The sequence below is a fragment of the Dipodomys ordii genome, unplaced genomic scaffold (assembly GCF_000151885.1).
Source record: "Dipodomys ordii isolate 6190 unplaced genomic scaffold, Dord_2.0 Scaffold26, whole genome shotgun sequence".
Lineage (NCBI taxonomy): Eukaryota > Metazoa > Chordata > Mammalia > Rodentia > Heteromyidae > Dipodomys > Dipodomys ordii.
Genome location: NW_012267242.1, coordinates 5,196,949 through 5,223,952, shown reverse-complemented (window position 1 = coordinate 5,223,952; position 27,004 = coordinate 5,196,949). Strand labels below are relative to the sequence as shown.

Genomic DNA, 27,004 nt, shown 5'->3' with positions numbered 1-27,004 from the left:
AATTATGTAGGTACCTGGTATAAACAAATAGAGGGAACGGAGAAAGTAACAGGGGAAGGAAGAACCCCGGTCCTTTTGTCCTGGAGGGCTGTAGGATGTAATGCGCAAAAGCATTCGTTTGCGTTGTGGATGTGGATGATGTATAGATCGCTGCGTATAGATGACAAATCAAGGAATCCTATCTAGACTGAGACAGTATTCCAACTGACTTTGTGCTCACAGGTAGTTTCAGGAAGGGAGACCTTGAGACTCTCAGCATCAACGAAACTCAGAAAAAGTCACTGATTCAGCAGATGTAAAACCACACTTGCTCAGTCAGTGAACACTGATGTTTTCTCAAGGTGGGGGCGATATCATATCGGACTTTTTAGTGAGATATAGTTTCTGTAGACTTGTTTTGCTTTCCTCTCAGATATAAAGATGTAGAAAACAATAGTTTATTTGTATAGGTGGCCCGTCCAAAATGGCTTAATTAGCTACTACTGTTTACAAAGCACGTATAGGGGTTCAGGAACACAGGTTGATATTTACTAAATACAAAAGGAATTCCTTCAAATATACAAGTGTGTGTATAACCAGCCTTTGTTCATGAGTCTGGATAAACCACCTGGCCAGCCCATGTCCTAGGTATTGGAGACTGAATGCCCAAAAGAAATGCTTAAAGTAAAAGCTAGGGTCAAATCACTTATTTATATTAAAATAGACTATGAAAAGTTGAATCTAAATGCTTTTTAAAGTCTACCTGGCAATGTTTTGTATCTATCAAGATTTTTTTTGGGGGGGTCCAGTCATGGGGCCTGAACTCTGGGCCTGGGGGCTGTCCCTCAGCTCTTCAGCTCAAGGCTAGCGCTCTACCACTTGAGCCACAGCACCATTTCCGGCTTTTTTTCTTTTTGCTAATGTGGTGCTGAGGAATTGAACCCAGGGCCTCATGCATGCAAGGCAAGCACTCTACCACTGAACTACCTCCCCAGCCCCTCTAACAAGATTGTTTTATGAGTTTGTGACTATGAGAAGACCCAGAGAGAACTCACTTGTATAACAATGATTAAAAATGATAAATGAATGTTTAGAACCCATATGCAATGGCACTACCCAGACTAAAGAACAACGCCTACCATATCTAGTAGCTGGTATAGGAAGCTAGCTATAAGCGCTCATGTTCAGGTAAGACCGAAGGCTTTGTCATTAAACTAATGTATGATTTTTTTCCCACAGCTCTCATTTTTACATTATCAATGAAAAATATATGTAGGTACTATTGTATGTAACTAGTTTATTATTCATTCATTGTTGGTATAAGGCTGAGGCTCAAACTTGGTACCTAATGATTTTGCTCATTGGCTGGCCCTCTCCCAACTGAACCATGCCTCCAACTCCAAGCCAGTTTATTTTTTCACTGGCCTACCTATAAAAAAAAGCCACAGCAAAAGAATGGGTTTGTGAATATCTCCCGATGCTGCATGTTCAAAAAGAAATGCCAGTCACATCGCTCTCATTGCATTTTTCTCAGATAAAATAGTGCTTTAAGGTAATTGATTTATACTCAGTCTCTTTCAGAAACATATTTAGGATAAGTCCTTTTATCTCCATTCAAAACTTTTTTTTCCAGCATCAAATACAATGAGATATCTGGCTTGAGCCACACAACTCTGTAAATTTAAGGCCTTCCAATACATTTCAGCTAGTTTTGGCAACCTGGGGTTTATCTCCACCTAGTCAGTTTTGAACTTCTTACCTACCAACCTGGTATTTCATCTCTCTCTTGCCCAGCCACACATTCAATACCGCCCCCCATTAACTACCTTTGAAAATGACCCCTGCCTTATATCTATCCAGGATTATTAACAGGAACCTTTAAAATTCTTCTTAAATTGTCTTGTACACTCATTCATATAGTTGGTGGGATATTGTTTGTCCCTGTAGCTAGGCAAAGGATAAAGTTGTCAGAACTTTGACTGTATCAAAAGTAAGTTACCTTTGATCAGAATAGGGGTTAGCTATCAGCACTGGATTAGACTCACTGTGGAACTGACATCCTCTTGGAATATTGAGAGATATATCAAGGCTCCTTAGCTATTCAAAGCTATCAAATATTTTAGACAATTTTGAAACTCTTTCTCCCTAAGAACACTAAAGATTTGTGTTTATCATTGTGTGTTGCAGTCACAGTGGCTTGCTGTGCTTGTTTTTCGTTTTTCCAATTATTTTTTATTTAAAATTTACAGGGTAGAAGCCCTGTAGGCACTGTTTTATCCCCTTCCCCATTCTGATATGAGGGTATTCAGTTTCTCTGACTTCATCTGCATATGGCTGTGAAAATTCACACGACGAGATTATCAGACCATGGACTTGTGTCCACTGTGGCAGGAAGAGCACATGTTATTCTGAGGTACCACCAAACATGTACATCTCAGCAGGGGGAGCCTTGAGTCAGTTTATTTCTATGGCATGACAGCAGGAATTTAGGAAAGCAACACACCTCAGCACATCACGTCTGTTATGTCTACTTTTTGTTATTGTTATTGTGGTTGTTGTCATTTTAGTGTTTTTCTTTCTAGTCTTATAAGTCTAGACACATTTAATCTGGATATTAATTTCATTCCTTTGGATCCACATTTTCATTGATGGTTTATTTAAAGATACACACATCAAATTGTTTTGTTTTACTTTAATTTTATTATTGTTATTTTTAAGTGCCGATATAGTTGCTTGAAACTCAGGGTCTGGGTGCTATTCCTTAGCTTTTTCACTCAAGGTTGGTGCTCTGCCATTTGAGCCACAGCTTCTCTTCAGGGTTTTTGGTGGTTACTTAGAGGTAAGAATCTCATGGACTTCCCTGTCTGGGTTGGCTTTGAACTGTGATTCTCACATCTCAGTCTCCGGAATGGCTAGGATTATAGGCATGGGCCACTGGTACCCTCCTCACTATACACACACATTTGTTAAGAAGTTTGATAGAGAAAATGTCAGAATTTTGTCAAAGAGACACCCAGAAGGATATCAATTAGAGTTACTCTTTGCTCATCAGAATGACTTTATAATTGTGTAGTAAATCAGTGTGTCTAATTTTTTTTGGAGGGGGGTCCGGTCATGGGGCCTGAACTCTGGGCCTGGGCGCTGTCCCTCAGCTCTTCAGCTCAAGGCTAGCGCTCTACCACTTGAGCCATAGCACCACTTCCGGCTTTTTTCTTTTTGCTTATGTGGTGCTGGGGAATCGAATCCAGGGCCTCAGGCATGCAAGGCAAGCGCTCTACCACTGAGCCACCTTTCCAGCCCCTGTGTCTAATGTTTGTTGTTGTTATTGTTGTTGTTGGTTGGGGGCCTTGAACTCAGGGTCTGGGCCCTGTCCGTGAACCTCTTTGTGCGCCAGGCTAGAGCTCTACTACATGAGCCACAGCTCCACGTCTGGTTTTTGAGTGGTTAATCAGAGATCAGAGTCTTATGGGGACTTTTCTGCCTGGCTTAGCTTTAAACCTGATTCTCAGATCACAGCTTCCTGAGTGGCTAGGATTGCAGGTGTGCCAGCTAATGATTTCTTTAAAAATAAAATGAAACAAAGAAAAGAATGCAAAGAAAAATATTTGCATAGCACAGTATACATCTCAAAACGAAATCTCCTTTTAGTGGTTCTCCTTACACTTTGCTGTGGACAGTTAAGTGAAATCAGATCTATTTATGGCAGGCTGGCTACTTTAAATACTGCTGTCTAATGCAGCTATGGTATTATTAATGATACAGGGTAAGTAGCAAATAGTAGCATCTATGTTACTTTTAATAGCCTCCCATAAAGAACTTCATTATCCCATTCATAAAAAAAAAAGAGAAAGAGAGAGACAGAGGGAGAGATGGCACAGTAAATCACAGATATTTTTATGGCTGCCTAACTGGGGAGGTAAGGTGACCATTTGGGTGTTCCCAAAGCAAGGTTCATAAATAGAATGGTATTTATTTAAGCATGGAAAGCAGTGTGGCCTGGTCATCTTTTGTTCTAGGATATCACACTGAGTTCTGGGCATGATGTGATGCTAGATTCCTTTCATTTCTTTCAAGGTAGAAAAAACCTAGCTATATGTGACAGGAAAAAGGCTCATAGTAAAAAAAAAAAAAAAAAAAAGGAGCGTGAGATAGGTCCACTGAGGAGCGCAAACAGAAGGAACAGCATTTGTGCACAAGGGTGAAGTAGTTAAGGAAAATCTACCAGCAATGTTCTACTACCAAGATTGTACAGAAGGTTGGGCTGTTAATCTCAGGTTTCCCGACTGAGTGTCGAATTGGTTTATACATACATACATACATACATATATATATATATATATATATATATATATATATATATATATATATTGCACTTTATTTTGGGAACCAAGATAGTCTGGTGCAGACTGTGTGGGTTTGAAAGCCTGAGAAATTTATGCTGCAGCTTAAAGTATGTTAAGCAAAAAGTGCTTGGCCGAGAGCAGGCACTCAATAAATATTTCACAGGCCCCCTCCACCCACCAGATTTTGCTGTTAATAATGGGGTTGTTAGTAGCACTAGAGAGAAAGTACAAAACTGAGATTTCACTTCTCAAAGCCAAATTAGCTTCTTACCTCAACCGACAAATTCTGAAGTTGAAATGAGTCATAATAAGGATTAGTCAGGGAAGCTTGAATTGAACCTATTTCTCCTGCATGTGTGAGCCCTTATCAGTCTCCTACTACTTAATAATTGCTGGCTTCACTTTCTGGAATTAGCAAAGAAGAAAGCAAAGACAGAAACCAAGCCCCTTGCCGGTTTCTTTCTGGCCTGAAATGTTAGGGAAGAATAGGACTATAAAATATAATAATAATAATAGATTCCTGCCTATTATTGTTGTTGTTTATTGTTATTATTTGTGTAGAAACAACAACCAGTGTCTACCAAGGAGAAATTCTAGGTTCTAGCAGATTACCTATTCTTTTATCTTTAGCTGTGCCTCTTTTGTAAAGCAAGGGAATGGCTTGGCTTTTATATTGATTAATGCTGGCACACCTGACTCTAGGAGTCCTTTACAAGTCTTATGGATCAGTAGTGGAAGAGTACAGATCCCATTTGTAAGGGTGTGAACAAATTAGTGTGTAATGACAGAGAAGGGACAGAGAAAGGAGGAAAGACAGAAGGAGAGGAAGAAAGGGAGAGGAGGAAGGGAAGGATCAGAAAGACAGAGAGACAGACAGAGAGAGAGAGAGAGTTCTTAAGCAATTTTGGGTTTCAAGTGAGTTTTCTTTAGAAAGCATAAAGTGAGTTTTCTTTGGAAAGCATTCTATCTAATGATCAGGCTGATTTTATCCTCTTGAGGTAATCTTTTATTTATCTGATAAAATGCTTAGAAAGTAATTTGTCAGGGGAACATCTTGTTACTGTAAATTTGCTGAATATACAATAAAAATTGCCATATCACAGATGGGAAAATGAAGAGCTTAAGAAACCAAAATAGCCGGAGTCATCTTTGTTTGATTTTTCAGATTTTTCCCTTTAAAACAAACACTTAACAAAACTCCCAGTTTAATAAGAAGCAGCTGAGTCTGTGTGTGTGTGTGTGTGTGTGTGTGTGTGTGTGTGTGTGTGTATGTGTCTAGGGAAACCATCCCCCAAACTAAGAGAGTGTATAATAGAAGAAGCTGATAATAGTAGATATTGGTGCCTAGTACTGTCTCCCTAGACCAACAATGACTGATACATCCATTAAATTTCAGTCCAGGCTGATTGACTGAGTGGATTTATATAAATTAAAAAAATACAGGTCAGATACCTTTTCTGATAGAGTGTAAATGAGAAAGAGGAATATTCCTTTAATCTTCAAAGGAAGAAATCCATACGCAAGGCTTTCTCATCAATAAAGGAGGACAACATCACTCTTGCAGGCTTTGTCCCATAAGTTTTAGTTGATAGACAAATAGTACACCAGGCTTTCCCCCCAGTTTTTCCGCAGGAGGCAATTTCTAAATTAGCATATGTGGTGAAGATTTTTCCCAGCTTGTGTGGCAGTTTGTTCATGTGCTTTCTAGAGAGGAAAGGGGTAGGAATCTAGTTCCATTTTTATTTCCAGAGTAACAAGTGAAAACAGCATTAGTTAAGGAACAATGACTTTTATTCGTACTCATTGTCACTGCCTCATGTCCATTTGTCCATTGAAATGAGCCACTTATCATTCTTCCAGGATTTTCCTCTCTCAATATCAAGAGTTATGAAAGGAAAATTCCATTTTTTTCCCCTGGCCTTCCATGACAGGCAGACTGAAGATTGTGGTCATTTGGATTAAAAACATATCCATCACCACCAGCCGGCAGGTTATTACGATGTCTCCTTTGAATATATGAATGCATAGACTGCATGGTGGAAGTCTAAGAATGCCAACTTTTTAGATAAATAATTATCCCATTGGTGATGTACAGCGTATTGTTGCCATATTTTCTCACTTTTACAACATTCTTGCCCTTATCACCCATAACATAAATCTTTTACTTTCATATTTAATAAAACTACCAGGGCACCAACCCCCTGTTACCCAGTACACTCAACCAATCACACAGCATCATTTGACTGTCATTACTTGTTTTTATTTGTGACACATATTTTAGAAGACTGTCTCGTTTAAGCTTGACAGCATAGTTGATACAGCAAAGGCAGGTAAATAAGCAGATGACCTTACTTAGATGCTACCTATGACCTCTGCCTGCAGCCCTCAGTTCCTGAGGTTCCAAGTCCAGAAAGATGAATGGAGGAATGAAGTTCTCAGCATCAGTCAGTGGTATTATCTGAGACTGCTCATCTGTCAGCTGAATTTTGGAGGTGGGGAAAAATATGTATAGGCTAGAAATATGTAGTCGCCATGTCTCAAGAGACTCATTTCTCCTTAGCCATACTTCCCCCAGTCACAGATTCTTAGCTATAGGAGATGGGAGCGTTCCTCCATGTCTTATGTATAAGATCTGAGAATTGCTGAACCAGATACATTGCCTCAATTCCCATTTTTATTCTGATCTCTGTTTGTATCTTCCTAACCACCACAGTTTTCTTATCTGGAAAGTGCCTGCTTATCCACTGACCACTACTTACTACTTATTTATTGTTTTTTCCAGTAAAAGAACAGATCCAGCTCTGTGGGTGGGATCAGCACCAGATCAGATGTGTTCCAGGACACTTGAAATCATGACTATCTGATTAGTTAGCTACTGGGCAACAATGGCAGAGAATTTCTTGACGTGTCCTTTTCTTCTCAATGACTCTGCCTTGGCTTTGGAAAATAAAAAATAACTAGCTTTATTTTGCTTCTGGAAAACAGACAGTGACTGTCAGGTAGAACCTCACCTAAGCAACCTGGGTTCTGGGATGTGACTGCAGAGCCCATGATCTGGAGAACGGCTGTCTTTACTACTTTGCATGACACAGGAATCACACAAAGGTAGTTTTCATGTCTTTTTTTCCCCCCAGAAAGACTAGTCCTCATTCATAAAAATCACTTGTTATTACTGAGGTGGTAAGAGTTAAATTTCAAGTGCACTGAGATGTCTGGTTTTCCATGTGCTTTGTGCCTATGATGGTCAAATGTAGTTGTAAGATGTTATCTCTAGATGTAAGTCCCTCAGATTTTTGTAGCTGTTATCCAAGTGAACTATGACTCATTAGGTTTCTCTTGCATTATACATTACTTCCATCACACACACACACACACACACACACACACACACACACTTCTTTGTATAGCTTTCCTTGTGTATGTGACAGTCCTAGGGTTTGAACTGAGGGCTTAGGTGCTATCCCTGAGCTTTTTTTCTAGTGTTCTACCACTTGAGCCACTGCTCCACTTCTGGCTTTTTTTGTGTGATTAATTAGAGATAAGAATCTCATAGACTTGGCTGTTTCTGGCTGGTGTTGAACCATGATCCTCAGATCTTAGTCTCTCAAATACCTGGGATTACAAACATGAGCCAGCCTCTTTTTGTAGCTTCTTGACCTTCCATGAAATACCACAATTTCCTTTGGGAAAAGACCTTGTAGCCTTCCTTCCCAGCCAGGACCATACCTTGTACAGAGTGAATACCACAGATGTGTGAACTGACTGAATGGAAACTGTGCTATAATTTGAGTTTACCATATTCATCTCAGGCCCTGAGAAATTAAGTCTTTTTTTTTCCATACTATGAACTAATAATGGTGGAAAATTAATCAATCTCAGATTACACTTCCTAAAGTTTTCATCAAACACAATCCACCTCCAAACTCAAAAGATGAGTCATGTTTTTGTAAGGTATTTCATGTTAATAGAGATTTAGATTTCAAAGTGACAAAGATTTGGTTCAAAATTGAGTTACTGTATTGTCAAAAATAGTATATAATTTTAGAAATAATTTAACTTTGCATCATGTGTTAAGCTTTTCAAAAAATTTTAGGTCTTTTTTTAATTTCCAATTCCTGTGTGTTACATAGGATGGTACCATAGATTGGTACTGCCATTTTAATAATTAGATAAGTGAGACACAGTAAATTAATATGCATTAATTAGACATACCAATACACTTAATTGATCACAGCAGATAAGTGGTCAGGAAGTTCGACTTACTATCTAACTCCAGTTTTCCCTGATGTGAAATGAATCCATTTTTTCTTATTAGAAAATAATCATTTCATCAGGTGAATGGCAATCATGATTCAGTCTTTTTTCTATGATATAAATAATCACAATATTTTCTGGGTTGTTAACATACATTGAGTTTTCAATGCCATTCTTTGTTCTTAGGCATTTAAAAATCAAGACTTTTTTTTCTTTACTTCATATTACTTTAGTCATGTTTTTGTTTTGAGTTCAAATAGACAGGACAGGAACATCTTATTATTATTTACTTAATATACAGTTGTTTAAGGAAAAAAACTATAGAAAAGTAATAAATTTAGGAGATTAAAGGTGTAGACCACAATTGCATATTATGTTGACTATTATTAAATCTTTTTGTCATTTTGTTATGTAGAGGGAATTTAAACATTAATAATTCAAGCTGGATTTGTAGCTCTATCACAGCCCCATTTCTTCATCTGTAACATGAAAATGTAACTTACCAAAAAGAATTGTCTTGATAACCATTGGAGACCTATAATGTCTTTCTCCAACCATAGAAAAAAAAAAGACTTTCAAGTTTTGTTGTTGGGATACAGAGAAGTAGGTCAATATTTCTTGAGAGTATCATCTTGACAATCCCATTGGTCTCCAAGACATGTCTGGAGAGAATGTTCTCAAATCTATCTGCACAGCTTCTTCATGATCTTTGCCTCCTGCTCTCTAGAGCAGGATCTCTCTCTCTCTCTCTCTCTCTCTCTCTCTCTCTCTCTCTCTATATATATATATATATATACACACAAACACATATATATTACTTTGTCAAAAATTTTAGCTTGGCTGAAATTATATATGTTATGGGTGGATTATCAGAGGTGCAAAAATGTTTTGATATTGCTCATAGTATTTTTTGTACTTTTTTTGGTGGTACTTGGTTTTAAATTTATGCCCTCATGTTTAGTAGGCAAATACTCTACCAGTAAGCTCTACTTGTCACCCTTTCCTCCTTTCTTCCTCTATCATCACTGTAGTTCAGCTCTTTCTTGGCTTCCTAGTTGGGCCTTAGTTCAAAAGAGGTGATGGATTTTTGTTTATGAAATTTCAGGCCTAACACATCATAGGAATGAGTTAATGAATGAACGCACAGTATTGGAGCCTACAGTGTCTTTAATGGAAACTAAATTTTGGTCCTGTCTCTTTTCTTTTGAGTTATCATCAATGGTTTTCCATTGCTGCCAAAGTGAAACATAATTTGTGTAGTATGGTATTCCACCATCTTGCTTTGCTTGATTTTCCAGACCCATTGCTAATTCTAAATCCCTGAGTGAGCATAAAAACCAACTTCATTCTCTGTACCTTCCCTGCAGGTCATTATCCCCACCTAAAAAGCTTCTTTTCCTCTGAGCCCACACCATCCTTCTTAACCAAGTGCTCTCTGCATGTATTTCCATTTCATCTCCACAATTGTCAGCATCACATACCTTCCAGTGAGAAGATTGGGTTATTGGGACTTACAGTTAACATGTCAGAGCTACCTTTAATAAGTGACATTTGTAGGTGAACTCAAAACGTAGGTCTCCTAATTTAAAATTTTTAAAGTTATCTTTCTACTTAATGAGTAGACTTTTTACTTTATTTTACATCAGATCTTTTCATAGGCTTATTGGCACTGAGGAGAATTTTAACTAACTTTCCTATGCTTGTTTTAGCTCACTGGTCATTGAGATGTGTATGGTACCTTACAGATTTTTATGAACAAAGTTTAGTTTAGGATATTAGTAGTCTGACATTTACTCTCTACAGTTTCCTTTTTTTGGGGGGAAAGGCTGTGTGAATCTATAGTTCTTCATAATACAAGTAAGCATAGGGTTAAAATTTAGGAATATGAAACATGGAAACATGCTCAGGTGGAGGGATAGAAACATAAGCATATACATTAAGAACACTGTCTTTTTTAGGGGACCAGGGGGCTTGGAATATAGTTCTATGGAGAGGTGTTTACCTGGCATCAGCAAAGCTCTGGGTTCCATCTCCAAAATTGAAAAAAAATGCTTTTTAAAAGTAGCCAGGCACTGATGGTTCATGCCTGTAATCATAGCTACCATTCAAAACCAGCTTGGGAGGGAAGTCCCTGAGACTTTTAGCTTCAATTAACCACTAGAAAACCAAAACCAGAAATGGAGCTGTGGCTCAAAGTGTTAGAGCACTAGCCTTAAGCCAAAGAGTTCAAAGAGAGTGCCCAGGCCCTGAGATTGACCCTCCCCCCACCAAAAAAATAATTGTAGAATTAGACCCATAGTTTTGTGTGAAAATCAAGGCGTATCAGAAAGCCTGGCTGGAGAAGTGAGGCTCAGTTGAGCTTTTTACTGATGAGTAGGATCTGGTCAGAAAATGAGGCCAAGGACAGGGTAGATAGGATGCACACAGGGAGGAGGAAAAACTGTTGAAAAAGCATAAGCAAAAATGAACTGCAAATCCTGAAGCATTTATTGTGTAGATCGAAGGTTCAAAGTTCCCTTTTCTGCTAACAATGCCATCTAGGTATTCAAGTTAAGAAACAGCTGGAAAGTGAGCAGTAGATTGTGTGTGTGTGTGTGTGTGTGTGTGTGTGTGTGTGTGTGTGTGTGTGTGAGAGAGAGAGAGAGAGAGAGAGAAACCCCTCTCTTGTTCTAGATAAACACTGGTTGATAGACCAGTTTTCTTTATTCTAGAACTTTACCAACCAGACTTTTGTAGCATATACTTTAGAACTCTAGCTTTTTTTGCCACTTTTTTCTCCAAATGTTCTTTTATTTTCCTCCCTACCCTTCTCTGCTCTTTCTGAATATATATATACATACATATACCCATCACATATACATCATAATTTTCCTTAGAGAAATATATTTATGGGTGACAATCATACCTGTGATAAATATAAATACTTTCAAAAATATATCAGAATCTTTCCGATTATTTACTGAAACTTCAGGACAAAACTTCAGTTCATTTTCTATAGACTAATAATTCTTCCCAATGCTCATAGAAATATTAAGTAGTGAGCTAGTAATCAAAAAGCACCTATCAATATCTAAACTTTAATTTTTCCCCATTTTCTATTGTAGGCTTGGGAATCTTTATGTACTGTTGCCTTTAGAGATAACAAATTTTCACAGACTTAGAAGGCAATAAAATATATTTAACACTAAATCTTTACTGAGCATAGTTTAATCTTTCTCTGATGCAGGAAGCACTTTATACTTTTATAGCCCTGCAAGCTCATTATTGTGAATGCCGGTTATTATACGGGGTAAAAGATAGAGGACATCAAAAGTATCTACTCATGAAATCTTAGATGGAAAAAGGTTAGTGTGTATTTATCCATATACATCTCCTTACTTTCAAACATGCATTTTTCCTCACTTTTCATTTCTCCAAGTGTTCTTTGTATTTTCTACCAACTCTTGTCTTCTTCTTTCTGAATATATACATCACCCTCTTGAATTTCCTTAACAAAACCCCAATTTCAGGCTTTCTCAGTGTGAAAACCATGACAAAGTGATTTTATAGCCAGTTTTGAAAGTGACTAAAACTTGACAACAATTGTGTTTTATGACAACCTTCGCTTTCATGTCCCTGGCCTACTTTTATATCATCAGTTTGGGGCTTTTTTTAACCCCCAAATATGAACAATTTTGTACCTCTGCATTGGATGAAAACAAATCCCCTTTTCCAGGAATACATTTTAATGGAAGACAGTCTGGTCCTTTTAAGTCACCAGAGCCTTAACACTTTAACTCTATAATATTCAATTTCTCACTCACTGAGAACCAAAGCCTTTTTTTTTTTTGTGGGCTGTGTTCATAAAGGTTGGGGAAGAATTAGTATTATGGAACTAAACCAGATTAAGGGGGAATGTGAATTAGATTTGGTAACAGATGGTGCTGTGGAAATTACAGGCTCTTCGCGAATGGCTGGGTGCTCTGTCTCTCCTGTCCCCACACTTGATAGACGGGTATAAATCACAGCAATCCTGTCTTGACAGCCAATTTCAAGAATTTGATCTGGTTAAAGACATAGCTTTCCTGCTCCACTCACCGAAACCTACTTCTTCTTCTTCTTCTTTTTTTTTTTTTTAACACAGTATCTTGTCATATTTAGAAAAGTGGTCTCACCTGTCTCTCCTTAATGAAAATTTTCTTAATTACTGTTTTAGCTCTTTAGTGTTAATTACTTTTTCATTCAGCCTGAATTTTCCTAATATCACTGAAGGATTTTTTTCCCCCTTCCCCCCCCCCACCCTGCTCCGCCCCAACTGTTTTTTTATTCACACATATGTTTTTATTATTTTTCCAAAAAATGCTTTTCATTGTCAGACTTCCTGTCAGAAGCATTATTTGGTAATTGCTATTTGAAAATCCTAATTACCAAAATCATTATCATAAGGAGACTTTAATGTGATACAATCCCAACTCAGGAAAAAAAAAAACAAAACACAACTTTCAGAAGCCATCACTAAATAGAGCAATTATTTGGACAAAATTGCATAAAACGTTTTTTATTTTTACTTAGAACCAGTTTGCTTCTAGATTGGCCCTTGGAAAGATCCAGGAAATCAGAACTAAAAAGCAGTCTCCTCCCAATGCAAGGCCTCTAAATGAGAGGCTGGAAATATTGAACAAATTGCATGGCCCCCTTCCATGCTGGCCCTCCGGTCTGCACGTTCAGGAGACAAGTCCCAGGGTTGCCTTTAACAAATCCACGTGTGGCATTGAACTCGAGACCTATCAAGGAAAAGGAAATAAGAAGAGAGGAAAAAATCACTCCAAAAATGAAGAGAAGATTCTTTGAGCCAGCCACGAACAGTTGGTAGAAATGAAGCCTCCTACTGGCAGTCAAATCAAATGTAGTAACAACTCAAAGGCTCCCTGCTGCTTGCTGACAGCGTGGTGTCCCAAGCTGGGACAAACATTCACTTAAACACTGATTGCAGCGAATTGCCCTTTCCACTAATGCCTCCCACCCAATAAAATAAAATAACATAAATAACAAATAGTAATAATAATGAGCCCAAAAAGAGAAGCCTTGTAGGAAAAAGAACACAGTAACAAGATAAGACTCCTATTTCCCAGCTCCCCCCAGCTTTTTGTCCCTTTGTAGCCCCCCCGCCCCGGGAAGTGATTTCTCTGTTGAACATAGTTGTAGTTTCATTATGAATTGTATCATTATTCCTCCACACATACACATACACATGCATGCACCCATGCAGGCCCACAGACATGAACAGATGCACACACATATGTGCAGACACACAATCACAGACATGCACACACACACATGCATACACACACTTACACACATAGCTCTGCTCGGCAGCAGAGTATGCTTTTATGCCAGGACACTTGCTCTCTGAGTCTTTATCATCTTACTCAGAGGCCTGTGTTTTGTTTTGGTTGGTTGATCGTGAGGCTTGAACTCAGGGCCTAAGTGCTGTCCCTTAGCTCTTCAGCTCTACCACTCTGAGCCACAGCACTCCTGGTTTTCTGGTGGTGAATTGAAAATAAGAGTCTCACAGGCCTTACTGCCCTGGCTGGCTTTGACCTTTGAGATCTCACTCTCCTGACTAACTAGGATTACAGGCATGAGCCACCAGCACCTGGCCAGAGTGCTTTTCATTTGAGTTTTGTCAGGAAGTATGGTAGCAAATCCTCTTTACAAATGAGGAAAGTAAGGGGGGTCTTGTAACTTGCTTTACCTTAACCAGTGCCAGTGTCAGAGAGAATCCTGCCTTCTTACTGGGCTGCCAGAAAGCTAGGCAAAAGAGAAGACAGGCAAGCTCTAAGAACAGTGGAAGTCTTTGTCTTTATTTACTTATTTATTTGTTGGTCATGGGACTTGAACTCTGGTCTTGGGCCCCTCAGCTCTTCAGCTCAAGGTGAGCCTCTACTGCCTGAGCCACAGCCATCACTTCCAGTTTTCTAGTAGTTTATTGGAGATAAAAGTCTCGTGGACTTTCCTGCCCAGGCTGGCTTTGAACCATGATCCTCAGACCTTAGCCTCCTGAGTAGTAAGGATTACAGGCATGAGCCACCGGCACCTGGCATGTCTTTTTATTTTTAATTAAAGTCAGTTATTTGGAATAATAAATGAGATTTAGAAAGTTTCTTCTGCTGGTTTGTGTTTGGACCTGTGAGTAGGCCACACAGCCAGCAAGTCCCTCTGATCCGAACTCCTGGCTCTTTCCTAGCTATCTCTTGACTTCCCTGGCTGTCATTTTACACTGCCCAATAATCCCTTTTTACAAAACACATCCCATCACAGAACAAATCCTTAGTCCTTACCTTCAAACTGTGGTTTGTGTGCTTTGCTTCATCTTCGATTCAGGCAGCTAGCTCACTGAAACATTTTAAAAGAGTGCAACCAAGAAGAATGCCCCCTTCCCTACCCACTCTGCTTTTCTACATCAGCTGAACAACACCTGAGCCACCCCCCCATCCCACTCCAGAATATAGTCCTAACCTCTGCTATCATCGACCACCTAAGACCAGCTGCATTGGCATGCAGATGTTAGCTGCTGCAGATTAAGCTAGTAAGTTAAAACCATAAATATAGTTAACTACTGTCTGGCATGTCCATATGTCCCTTTTCACTGCAAGTCCTTCTCTGATATAGAAATTCTTCTATGTGCTCAATTCAATGCTGTTTTGTTTTGTTTTGTTTTCTATCATGATTCCTCTCCAGCATTTACATGTAGCTACTGTAATTCTCCCTGCGTCAGAGTAGATTTTAGAGTCCCACACTAAGAACACTGTGTTGTCTCAATGGGGCAGTTGTTTTCTGGGTAGTTGTAATGGCTTTTGCAAAACATTTTCTTAATGACTGAAGGGTGGCATCATCAATATTCTAATCTCAGTATCCTAACAGCAACTCCGGATAGCCTTCTTCTTTCCTGTTTCAGCATAGCAAAAAGAAAGGGAGAGAAATTCAGGCACCCTGGGCTTTCATTGACCTGGATTTGATTTGTGAACTCCGTCACTGGAGTATGTGGGAAAAGCATCTACATTCGATTGCCATTTGTAAAGATCAGTTGCATAGACTTTCCATGAGTTGAATGTCTGTTTATTTCGTCTCTAGCGAGAGATGCCACAAGAAGGTCTTCATTTAGCTGTCAGCCCCCCGCTGTGCTGACTTCTCTTCCGCTCACTCCTTGACTGCTTGAAGACAGAATTGTCTGGACACAAGCAAACTTTATTGATCCATATTTCTGTTTGAAAGACTAGAGATTTGTAGAAGCAAGAGACTATTTCTTTCCTCTCAAAGCTTACGGCAGAGGAGGGCTGATCGTGACACAGTAAATCTCTAAGGCAGAATAAAACGTTACCTTCCGCATATATTGTAAGCTTCATTTGGATGATTTATCTTATGTAGTTTTTCTTTTCTTTTTTTAACCTTCCAAGACCCTTTCTTTTTAGTGATGGTCACCGCCAACAGCTCAGGGCTATTACCTTCCATTGCAGCCCCATAGAGGCACCTAGTAAACTCAGGGACTTTATCTGGGTTGACCCTAAGGTATGTTCTTTGAAGGCCCTTCTGCTCCTTGTACTTCTGGCTTCCAGGAAAGTAACTTGTGTAAACGAAGAAATGTCCTTTAATATTTAAGCTAAAATGTTTGTTTCCCCATCAAGTTTCAGGATGAAGCAGAAAGTTCTTTCTTTAAGATCCACAGGTGTCATATGATTGGATGGTTGGGAGGGCATCGTTAATTAAGCTGCATAAGGGCAAATACACACACTTGTTATGATGCTTAATTTGCCTTGATAGTATTGATTCCATGGCTGAAGTTTGTTTAAACTAAATGGTATTTCTCCCCCCTACTGTTACAGTCCTTGAGTACAATCGGGATAATAGCTAATTGCCACCATCAGTTAAATATCATCTTAGTTATAAAGTAATGTCGTAAGAATTGATCTGGACTTGGCAGTAGAGACCAGCGCTCCCTTCAAAGCCGATGTAGATGATTAGCCAGAGTTTGAAGCAGAATCATGGTTCATATAAACTGTGTGTATTTTATGGACTTATAGCTACTCTATTACATGAGTGCCCATTATATTAAAGAAAAGCTCAGACGGTTAATTATGCAAAACATCATGTATGCAATTACCTAGCATTATTATGCATTTAACAGTTTTATTGATTTGCCAGTAGCTCACTGACTGTATGTAGAGCCATAGACAAGAGATGCTCACCCCTAGGTTGAAATAGGGCCAGGAAAACAAGCTAAGAACAAATGACATTACTAAGCGCCTCTACATCAGATCGAATCCTTATATACAGAAACTGTCGACAATCACAATGCATAGCACATTGTGATATCACAGGACTGGTTTCTTTTCCCATTAATAAAATTTATCAACCAGGAAGCATAAAATATCATCTGACAATACAAATGGAAGCCACTGTGTTTTTCTATATCTAAAATAGTACAGATAACCCCACAAGGTGATCAGCAGTTCATAGACGAAGCAGGGATACTGGTGTTTCTACATGTATTGCCTAGCACTCATGGATTCACCACACCCTAGCTCTTGTTACAGTTGAGATTGTATTTAGCACATTATTCTTATTTTTCTGGGCCTTCATTACTATAAATGAATAGATTCCAAACGTCCTTTGTTGTAAGTATGACAGTAAGATTCTCTGGGTATTCTGCCTGGCCAATTGGGAGACTAACCATCCTGGATTAACTGGGATTTAGAGGTCACTAGCTAGCATATGGATTTGAGTGTTTAAATCAGAGTAGTTGATAAACCTAAAGTCAGAACAAAGTTGAAGAAGACAGGACCATTAACTGTAGGACCCTAGAAAGAAATTAGGTATCAATAGGAAGCCTTTCCTATAAGGATTTAGTCATTAGGTGCAAGTTCTAGTTTGTGGAGCACTTTCCTTGAAATGCCTATCCAGACAGGAGAAAGTAGTCAAGTAGTCCCTTCTTTGTGATAGTTTTCTTTTTCCATTTTTTTTTCCTGTGTGGACAGTGCCTTAAAGAGCTAGAAGAGCTTTCAGCTTGGATAAGAGCTCAAATTCAATTCACTTTCTTAGCAGACTGACCTCTTGTCTCCATTGTAAATAGCTGCATCTTGTCAGCCACGAAAGCACTGCTTTTTACGTAAATGTGTCCTCTCTTCTGCTGCCTTTGTCATATGTAAGATAGCAGAAATAGTCACACAGGATTCTTCAGATATGCTGTACTTCCATGTGGGATGCCTAACCATCTTGGATCAATGGGAACTCAGTGGTCACTAGCACATGGAATTTCAGTATTTAACTCAGGATAGTTGTGACATACAAAGAAGTTGCAGAGAGTCTTTTGCAGCAAATGCCTAACATTTTTGCTCAAATAAAGCAGCAATACTGAGTTGGGTGCCAGTGGCTCACATCTGTACTCTTAACTACTCAGGAGGCTTGAGATCTAAGTATTGTAGTTTGAAGCCAGCCAAGGCAGGAAAATTCATGAGACTTTTATCTCTAATTAACCACCAAAAGTTGGAAGTGGAAGTTTAGCTGGAGTGGTAGTGTGCCAGCTTTGAGCAAAAAAAGGTAAGCGACAGTGCTCAGGCCCTAGGTTCAAACACCATTACTGGCACACACATATACACATACATACACACACATACACACACACACAGCAACACCGAACAAGCGTGATTCTATTATACAGAAATCTGTTCAATTAGAAGGGCTCCATGTTATCCAAGATGGCTTTAAATTATACATAAATGTGTACATACGTGTGTTCATGTGTTTTTATCTTTCAGAGCACCTGGGTCAAGATTTACCATTCTTCCTTTAAGAAAAATGATCTCCTTCCATTGGGTTAACCAGGCAAACTTTAAGATATTTCTTATTAAAAGAAAAAATCCTTTCTCTTCCTTCCCCAACTAAGCCAGTGTACCTTAATGCAATGATGATATGTTAGACCCAGCAGTTGTCAAAGCATCGTATTACTGTGATGCCGTAATGACACCCTGTCTCTGTAAAGTAGTCATGTTTTCTCAAATCACACGTTGCACCGTTGATTTCTGACATGACACTTCATTCGGTTGCTTTCCCTTTCTTCGGCATCACCATTCTCTGACAATAGCAGCTGGTGCCCATTTTGTTACTAAGTGATTCACATTTTGCCACTTTACTAGAGTGCAATTAGTTGAAGCAAGGGGAGAAAAAAATTCATTGTAAAGTAGAGGCTTGAAGTTGTAACTCAGGCTTGCCAGGGTTGCTACTGGGGGTCACAGGCTCTGAAGCTAACCTCAGGGAGCTGTAGCTTTAATTCAGAGATTTTCCTCGAAAAGCATTTACAGAAAAAGAAAAGAGAGAGAGGCTGCGAGAGAGAGAACTTCAGGCTACTGAAAGCTTTATGCTTTCTATTTTATTTTTAACAAAAATATTTAAGTAGATAGCCAATCACAAGATTGGTGATGGAATTAATGATCTTTTTCCAACCCTTAACATTCAATGAGAGGAGCTGAATTTACAAACTGGCAGTTTTGCTGGCTTCTGGGTCTTTTACATAAGACACATTAGGAAAATGTTTGGAAAACATTTGGCATTTCTCATGATAATAGTTACCTTTACAGGACCTTCAGGATAACAAAAGCAAATTAAAAAAAAATAGTGACTTCCTGATTTGACATTAATTTAGTCTGTAAAGGTGTATGCTACTAATGTAAGTATAAGAGAAGTTTCAGAATATCTAAACAAACAAGTAGGCATAATAAGGCCATCTGTACTAAGAAGAATTGTTTCACAGTTCTTTTAGACAATCTCACTGTGTAGCTCAGACTGGCCTTTTTTTTTTTTTTCCTTTGGTCAGTCGTGGTGCTTGAACTCTGGGCCTAGGCGCTGTCCCTCAGCTCTTCAGCTCAAGGCGAGTGCTCTACCACTTGAGCTACAGCGCCACTTCCAGTTTTCTGGTGGTTTATTGGAGATAAGAGTTTTACAGACTTTCCTTCCCCAGCTGGCTTTGTACCGAGTTCCTCAGATCTCAGTCTCCTGATTAGCTAGGATTACAGGCGTGAGCCACCAGCACCCGGCTCAAATGGGCCTTGAACCTGCGATTCTCCTGCCTCAGCCTCTCTACTGCAGATGATAGGCATGTGGATCCTTTTATCAGAGCGATCAGAAATAAATTCACATTTTGCACAGAATTCGTGTGAACAACCCATCTATTAAGCACTTGTATTTCATTAAATGGGATAAAAATGCATAAACCTAGGCAACATTATTTTTATATCAGCCTTTAACAAATCAAAATCTTGGCTACCCTTTTTGTGTGTGTCAGTCCTGAGGCTTGATCTCAAGGCCTAGGCACTGTCCCTGAGCTTTTTTTTTTTCATAAGGCTAGCTCTCCAGCACTTGAACCATGGCCCCACTTCCAGTTTTTTGTTGGTTAATTGGATATAAGACTCTCATGGACTTTCCTGCCCAGGCTGCTTTTGAACCTTCATCCTCAGATGACAGCCACCAGAGTAGCTAGGATTATAGGCATGAGCCACCCATGGCCAGCTTAAGTGCTGCCTTCTCTTACGTTTTACCTTTGACATGTCCACACTGGACACTTACACATGTGTGTGGAAATTCTAACTCCTTTCAATTCCCTCATGTTCACACATTTACCTGGATCTAGGTAGAATCACTGATGACAATTAATGATAATTATAATATAAATTGAATATTAAGTTCCCAATGATCTTGTTTTCCCCTACAGCAGCAACTTAATTGATTTCTGTTCTCTCTCTTATTTCTCACTTTTTTTAATGCTTACATATATACATAGTTAATTAACTCTCAAGAATTGCTTCTTAAAAAGTCTATCCCCTGAGAAGTTTCATTTACTTGATTGTTCATCTCTAGCACCAAAGATAAATTTTGCCCTTACAGACCCCGAGGCAAGAATAGAAAACACCTTCTGTTTTTGTGCTCATTTTCAGTGCTGGTACTGGGATATGGGTACTGTCCCTGAGCTTTTTCTGTTCAAGGCAGGAGCTCTAACCCGTGAGCAACACTTCCACTTCTGGCTTTTGGCTGGTTAATTGAAGATAAAAAAAAAAGTCTCATGGACTTTTCTTTCCAGGCTGGCTTTGAATCCTGATGCTCAGATCTCAAGCTCCTGAATAGCGAAGATTAAGGCATGAGCCACTAGCTCCTAGCTTAGAAAACACGTTTTTATGTCGAATAAGATACTCAGGATTGTTTGAGAACATGTCTTGAACTGCATTGAAAGTGGTTCTTAAAGCACTGAAATTTTGAGAAGGCTGCTCAATTCATCAAATGCTAGTTCTTACGTTAAAAAATGTGATTTTGCATTTAAAAAATATTTTCAATGATGAAGATTAAACCCAGGCTCTTGTTCATCTGAGATGGGCAGGCTGTGTGCTACTGAACCCCGCCTCCCCCCAACTTTCTGAACATTGATTTAGATCTACATTTCCTCCAATTTATTCTCAGGGTGTTGTGTGTGTTCACAGATTTCTGGAAAACGGCTTGCCTTGTCTTACCCTTTTCATCTGTCCTTCAAAATAAGAAAACAAAAGTCACCTGTATCGAGCTTTTTAAATAAATATTTTCCCCACACTTCAACACGTTATTTCTATTCATTTCTTTCTTAACCAAATTTAGACTTTTATTAACCCAATGTGACCTAAAATTTCTGCATTAACAGCACAATGTGAAATTGGGTTTATTCTCTTCGGCTGCAGATAAAGCCATCATCTTGAAAATGGCTCTTTCTGACAAAAAGGTGTTCTTTTGAAATAAAGTCTTATTCACTGCATTCCTCTTAGAGTTAATGTGGGTTTTAGTGCCTCTAATTTTAGATTGAAGTGAAGTCTAGAATAAAAACCCACCAGCTGACAATTGAATTTATAGATAGTTGTGAATATTTCAGGCTTGAATAATAGAGCTGTAGAATTTCAGAGACAGAGCGCAAGAGAATTAAGGCTAGCTGTAGTTTTAGGTTCTAATGTCATGGTGTCTAGGAAGTGTTCAGTGTAGTGAGCTAAGTAGTAATTAGGAGACAACTGTGTGCTTTCAGAGATTGTGTTTAGGTGTCACATGAGCTGTGGGGATGTGACTTAGCAGGGCAGTTTGGTTGGTCCTTTCTTCCTACTGGGTGCATAGTGGAGGGAACGGCTGAGAAATGAAAGCAGTAGATCTGTGTATACCATCTCTACCCTTGGTTGTGCCAGTTTTTAACCTTCATTTTTAATTTTTCTTTAAATCAGTGAGTACCATTTGGATCTGTCTTGGCTTTGAGACGTTTCTACTCTGGACTTTGGAGTCTGAAATGAGTTCACATCCCACCTCTACCAGTTACTTAACTGTCTGGCTTTTAAGTTTCAGACTGTCTGAAGCTTAATTTCATAAAGAGTACCTCTTGGGTAATAACAGAGGTCATCTTTGTAAAGCATGCAGCTTGGTGCCTGGCATGTCAGCATCATTTAATAAATGGAACATTTATTAGTATTTACTTTGGGCAAAAGGCATTAATTAAAGGAGGTAGTTCATGACTAGAAAAGAAACGCTTACAACCTCCAAACAAATCCAGTTTACTTCATTCACGTATGGATAAGTGGGCAGATCAATGAGAAGGTACTGCCAGGGTTCCCAGGGAAGCTGTAGTCAAAAGATTATCCTGCTGGCATTGGGGTTATTGCTGAGTTATAGGCTGACATTTTGGATGAGACAGCTGACGGAAGAGTCCCCAGTTTTTGGAGACTTTGAACAACATGCCTTTGGCACATACATTTGGCCGATATAGCAAATCTGAAGCAAATAACTGTCGTATACATGAGAGAGTAATTTCTGGCCTTTTCTCTCTTAAATGGAGAATCTGCAAATTTTACAAGTCCGTGAAAGAAAGCCTGAGGGGGTGAAGAATAAGGAGGAGAGTGAACTTAGAGGTGACAGGAAAAGAGGGGCTGGTGGGGGAAGGAGAGAGGAGCTTAGAGGAAAGGGGTGGGTTTTGTGATCGGCAGGGAGCAAGGCAATGCTCCTCCGGGAGACAGAGGTGGGGGAGGAGAAGGAAGGAGAGGGAAAAAAAAGATGCCTTTCAGGCAGATGGTGAAAGAGTTAATTGTCATTGCTGTGAGAAATTCAGTGCCAGAGAGAGGAAAGGGGAACAGCTATGGTTTAGTAGCCTAATAACTTCTAACTCTAGTCTAAGATCATAATGTATGTGCGAGCAGTCCGGTAATTATAAGGTAATAAGTGAAGTGGTGGTATAAGAGCTCTAAATTAAAAGGAATTCACAGGGCTGCTGTAAGTCAGTGCCGACCCGCTTTCTTTCAAACGTTGACTTGAGGAAAGTGCTTCGCCCTGAGTGCAAGCAGGGAGACAAGGAGAGCCATCTATTAATTACAACGCTCATTAGCAGTGACGGGTACAAGGCAGCAGATGCTGGGGGGGGGGTCGAGGAGGAAGGAGGATGCTGTAGTTCGGGCTGGTTGAGGGGGAGACTTTTTCTTTTGCTAGCTCTTTGAGTATAGGGCAAACACAAGTGGGTGGGCAAAGGGAGATGATTGTGTGTGTGTGTGTGTGTGTGTGTGTGTGTGTGTGTGTTTCCTTCATTTCAACACACCCTGATACTGCTTGACTTTAAAAAGCAAAGTTCCACAGTGTGAAGGAGGAGATTCTTTGTGCTTGGAACTGTTAGGTAGACATTCCTGATAAGAAATTCCTGAGTGTTCTACCCTTTTAAGGAACAGAACAATGGGGGAAGGGAGGTCCGGAGGAGAGACTGAAATCTGTGCAAAGGTAAAATTCATTAGACTTAGAGTGGGAGGGGTCCTCCTATCACTTGATTCTAGGGTGACTAAGTCCTCAAAATTCCAGCGAATGACCATTACACAATGGGATTCCCATAAATCAACCTTCCATCAGGAAGCAATTATCTAAGTCCCTCTCTCAATTGTCACTTCTTCATTCTATCCTGGGCTCTTAGAAGATTCTTAGAGGTTTTGTGAACAGTGCTTTTGCTTTATGGCTAAGTTGAAAGACAATGACACCAATTCTATCTTTGCATTTAATTACCTTTTGAGAAAGTCAATGGCTTGTGGATCCAACAAAGGAAGAAGTAGAAATGCTTCTTCTAGATATGAGGAATTGAGGAACATGATATCATTAGATACTTCATCATACTTCCCTCCAAGAGATGTTAAAAGACAAAAGGGAAAGAGAAAGAGACAACAAACTTTGATACATTTCTGCAGTACTAAATATGGAGTGTGAGATTTATGACTTACTGAAGGCTCAGATGGCTGTTAAAGATTCATCTGTTAAATAATGGCAGATCATAGGTGAACTCTCTCTCTCTGTGTCTCTCTCATCCCCCCCCCCCACACACCTATATACAAATGTATTGATCAGTGCTGGTGATCAGTCAAAAAGCTTTGGAGCCTTAGGAAGTAATCCATAAGTACTAGCTAGAATTTTATATTTGATATCTTTATACATTATGAAATGGCTATGAAATGGGGCGATTTAAATAAAGAAACGACATGATTGAGGATAGATTCCCCATGCGCTTCAGTTAGATCAATAAAAGACACAGTTATGCTATGGAAGCATGCTGACAAATAGTAATTACAGAGCTGAGAATCATCTGTTCAGTCTTGAAATAAAAGTTTGGTTCTGCTCATAATAAAATGCATGCAGCACGAGAAAGTGGGAGAGGTGGAGTGAGGATAAATGACATTTTTAGAAATGACACGGGCTTCACCAATCACCACCTCTTCCATTGATAAATTTAGAATCTAGAGTCAATTTGGATATTGACAGTCGTACACCAGGAGTAAAGGTAAAATAAAGGCAAGGGGGCCTTTTAGAGCGTTTGTTTATGGCTTGTCTTATGCTTTGATGTAACTCTGGCATGCCCTTGTGCTGATTGCCTTCTTGTAGAACAAGAGATATTGACTGGAGAATGAGTGAAGTGCAGTCTCTACTCCCCTGCTCTCCCCTTCTACCCCCACCGAAACACTCTCAAAGAGCAATACACATTCTTCTTTTGGTTTTCCTCCTTCCGTCTTTCCTCTTTACTTTTTCTAGTATTTCTTAAAATTTTTATTTATTCATTTATTTTTATCGGTCGTGGGGCCTGAACTCTGGGCGTGGGCGCTGTCCCTCAGCTCTTCAGCTCAAGGAGAATGCTCTCCCACTTGAGCCACAGTCCCACTTCTGGTTTCCTGGTGGTTGATTGGAGATAAGAGTCTCAAGGATGGTCCTGCCTGGGTTGGCTTTGAACCATGATCCTCAGATCTCAGCCTCCTGAGTAGCTAGGATGACAGGCCTGAGCCACGGGAGCCCAGCGCTTTTTTTTCTTTTTCTTTTTACTTCTGTTGGTCATTGTATTTGACCCTCTCCTGTCTCTCTCTTTCTCTTTCTCTCTCTCTTCCTCTCTCTCTCCATCTCAGGCTTCTCTGCAGAATGTCAAACAAAGATCGACACATTGATTCCAGCTGTTCGTCCTTCATCAAGACGGAGCCCTCCAGCCCAGCTTCCCTGACGGACAGCGTCAACCACCACAGTCCTGGTGGCTCTTCCGACGCCAGCGGGAGCTACAGTTCAACCATGAATGGTCATCAGAACGGACTGGACTCGCCACCTCTCTACCCTTCCGCTCCTATCCTGGGAGGTAATGGGCCTGTCAGGAAACTGTATGATGACTGCTCTAGCACCATAGTTGAAGATCCCCAAACCAAGTGTGAATACATGCTTAACTCCATGCCCAAGAGACTGTGTTTAGTGTGTGGTGACATCGCCTCTGGGTACCACTACGGGGTTGCATCCTGTGAAGCTTGCAAGGCGTTCTTCAAGAGGACAATTCAAGGTGAGTGTTGGACCTGAGAATAAACATCCCATCCCCTTACAGCCTCCTAAAGTGTACTTTTCTTCTCCCTGGTTTGTATTCAGGCCAACTATTTCACATGTGAATTCTATCTTGAGTAGAAAGTAGAGATTAAAATTGATAGTAGAGGATTTATAGAATAATGTCTCCCCATCCATTAATTCTACTTCCACTATTAAGATCTTATGATGATGCAATGATACTAAGTGTTGAATGGAGTTTAAAATATACATTTAGTTGAATCAGGGAAGGGAAAGGGAACAACAGAATGGCGAGACAAAGGACAAGGGCAGCCAATGCAACAGCGACATACACAAGACAATATGTTGGAAATGATCTGTACAACCTGGGGGGGGGCTTGAGAGGAGGGAAAGTAGGAGAAAATGAGAGAAGGAGTAACAAGTTTGACAAGAAATGTACTTAACACCTTACTTATGGAACTGTAACCTCTCTGTACATCACCTTAACAATTAAAAACAAAACAGACAAAAAAAAGAACCAATATACCAATTTCAAGGGACCCACAATAATTAAATTTTATTATAATTTTTACCACCTAAAAAAAGAGTATAGCTATTATTAAAACAATGGGAGTCTTTGTAGCAACTGTGGAAATATACATTTCCATGTTAAATTAATAGTGCTTTTCAGTTCATCTTATAGATGTATGGAAATAGTAAATACTTTAGACCATTGGTCCTCAAATTGGAGCCTGTATTAAAATCACTTGGCAGTGTTGTTTAAGTGTAGATTTCTGGATCCTGTCCCTGGAGCTTCTGAATCCTTAGATTTGGGATAGGGGCCTAAGAATTTATAGACAATTCCAAAGTGAGGCTGATTCGGCTAAGCCAAGTTACTATACTTTGAGAACTGCTGCTCTGAACCAATGTGATGGTTTGAGAGTCCTTACTGTCTACTTTCCCTGTGGTTTACATAGGCTTTCCTCATTTTTAAATGAATCTCTCTAAAAAGCCCTCTAAATCATACCAATAAAATTGCATTAAATTATCAAATATGCCTCCAAATTTGTAAGTGATGGTAGCTCCAAACTTTTTAAGTCTTCTGAGTTAGATAAACATTATTTTTCCCACCAAATGTCAAAAAGAAACATGAATGCACTTTCTAGGTGCACCTTTAAAAGTAGTCATCTACAAATGTACAACTCAGTTCACTTTTAAAGATGTATCTATATTCTGAAAGAAAATTAGATTTCGTTTTTTTCAGTCTCTTGTGATAGAAACATGGAGGAAGGAAAGAGAAATCATTTATTGAGGATCCACAGCACACTGATGAATTCTCCTCATACTTTATTATATATATTACATTTATGTAGTTACATTTTTGGTGCTAGTGATTGAACCAGGGGCCTTGCTTATGGTAATAAACATGCAGCCTACTGCTGCCAATTTTCTAGTCTATCTTCTCTTTTCTTTTTGCTTCTTTCTTTTTGCTCCTTCCTCCCTCCCTCCCTCTCTTTCCTTCCTTCCTTCTTTCCTTCCTTCCTTCCTTCCTTCCTCTCTTCTTCTTCTTCTTCTTCTTCTTCTTCTTC

General features: G+C 39.3%; 1 protein-coding gene across 2 annotated transcripts in view; it reads left to right on the top strand.

The window, feature by feature from the left end:
* Esrrg (estrogen-related receptor gamma) overlaps positions 1 to 27,004 on the top strand; it is a 416,227-nt gene that overhangs the window by 216,607 nt on the left and 172,616 nt on the right. For both annotated transcript variants that reach the window (XM_013015075.1, XM_013015076.1), the window contains one exon: positions 25,022 to 25,437. In XM_013015075.1, the coding sequence (XP_012870529.1) occupies positions 25,035 to 25,437 (403 nt within the window). In that variant the 5' untranslated portion in view covers positions 25,022 to 25,034. The remainder of the gene's footprint in view (positions 1 to 25,021; positions 25,438 to 27,004) is intronic.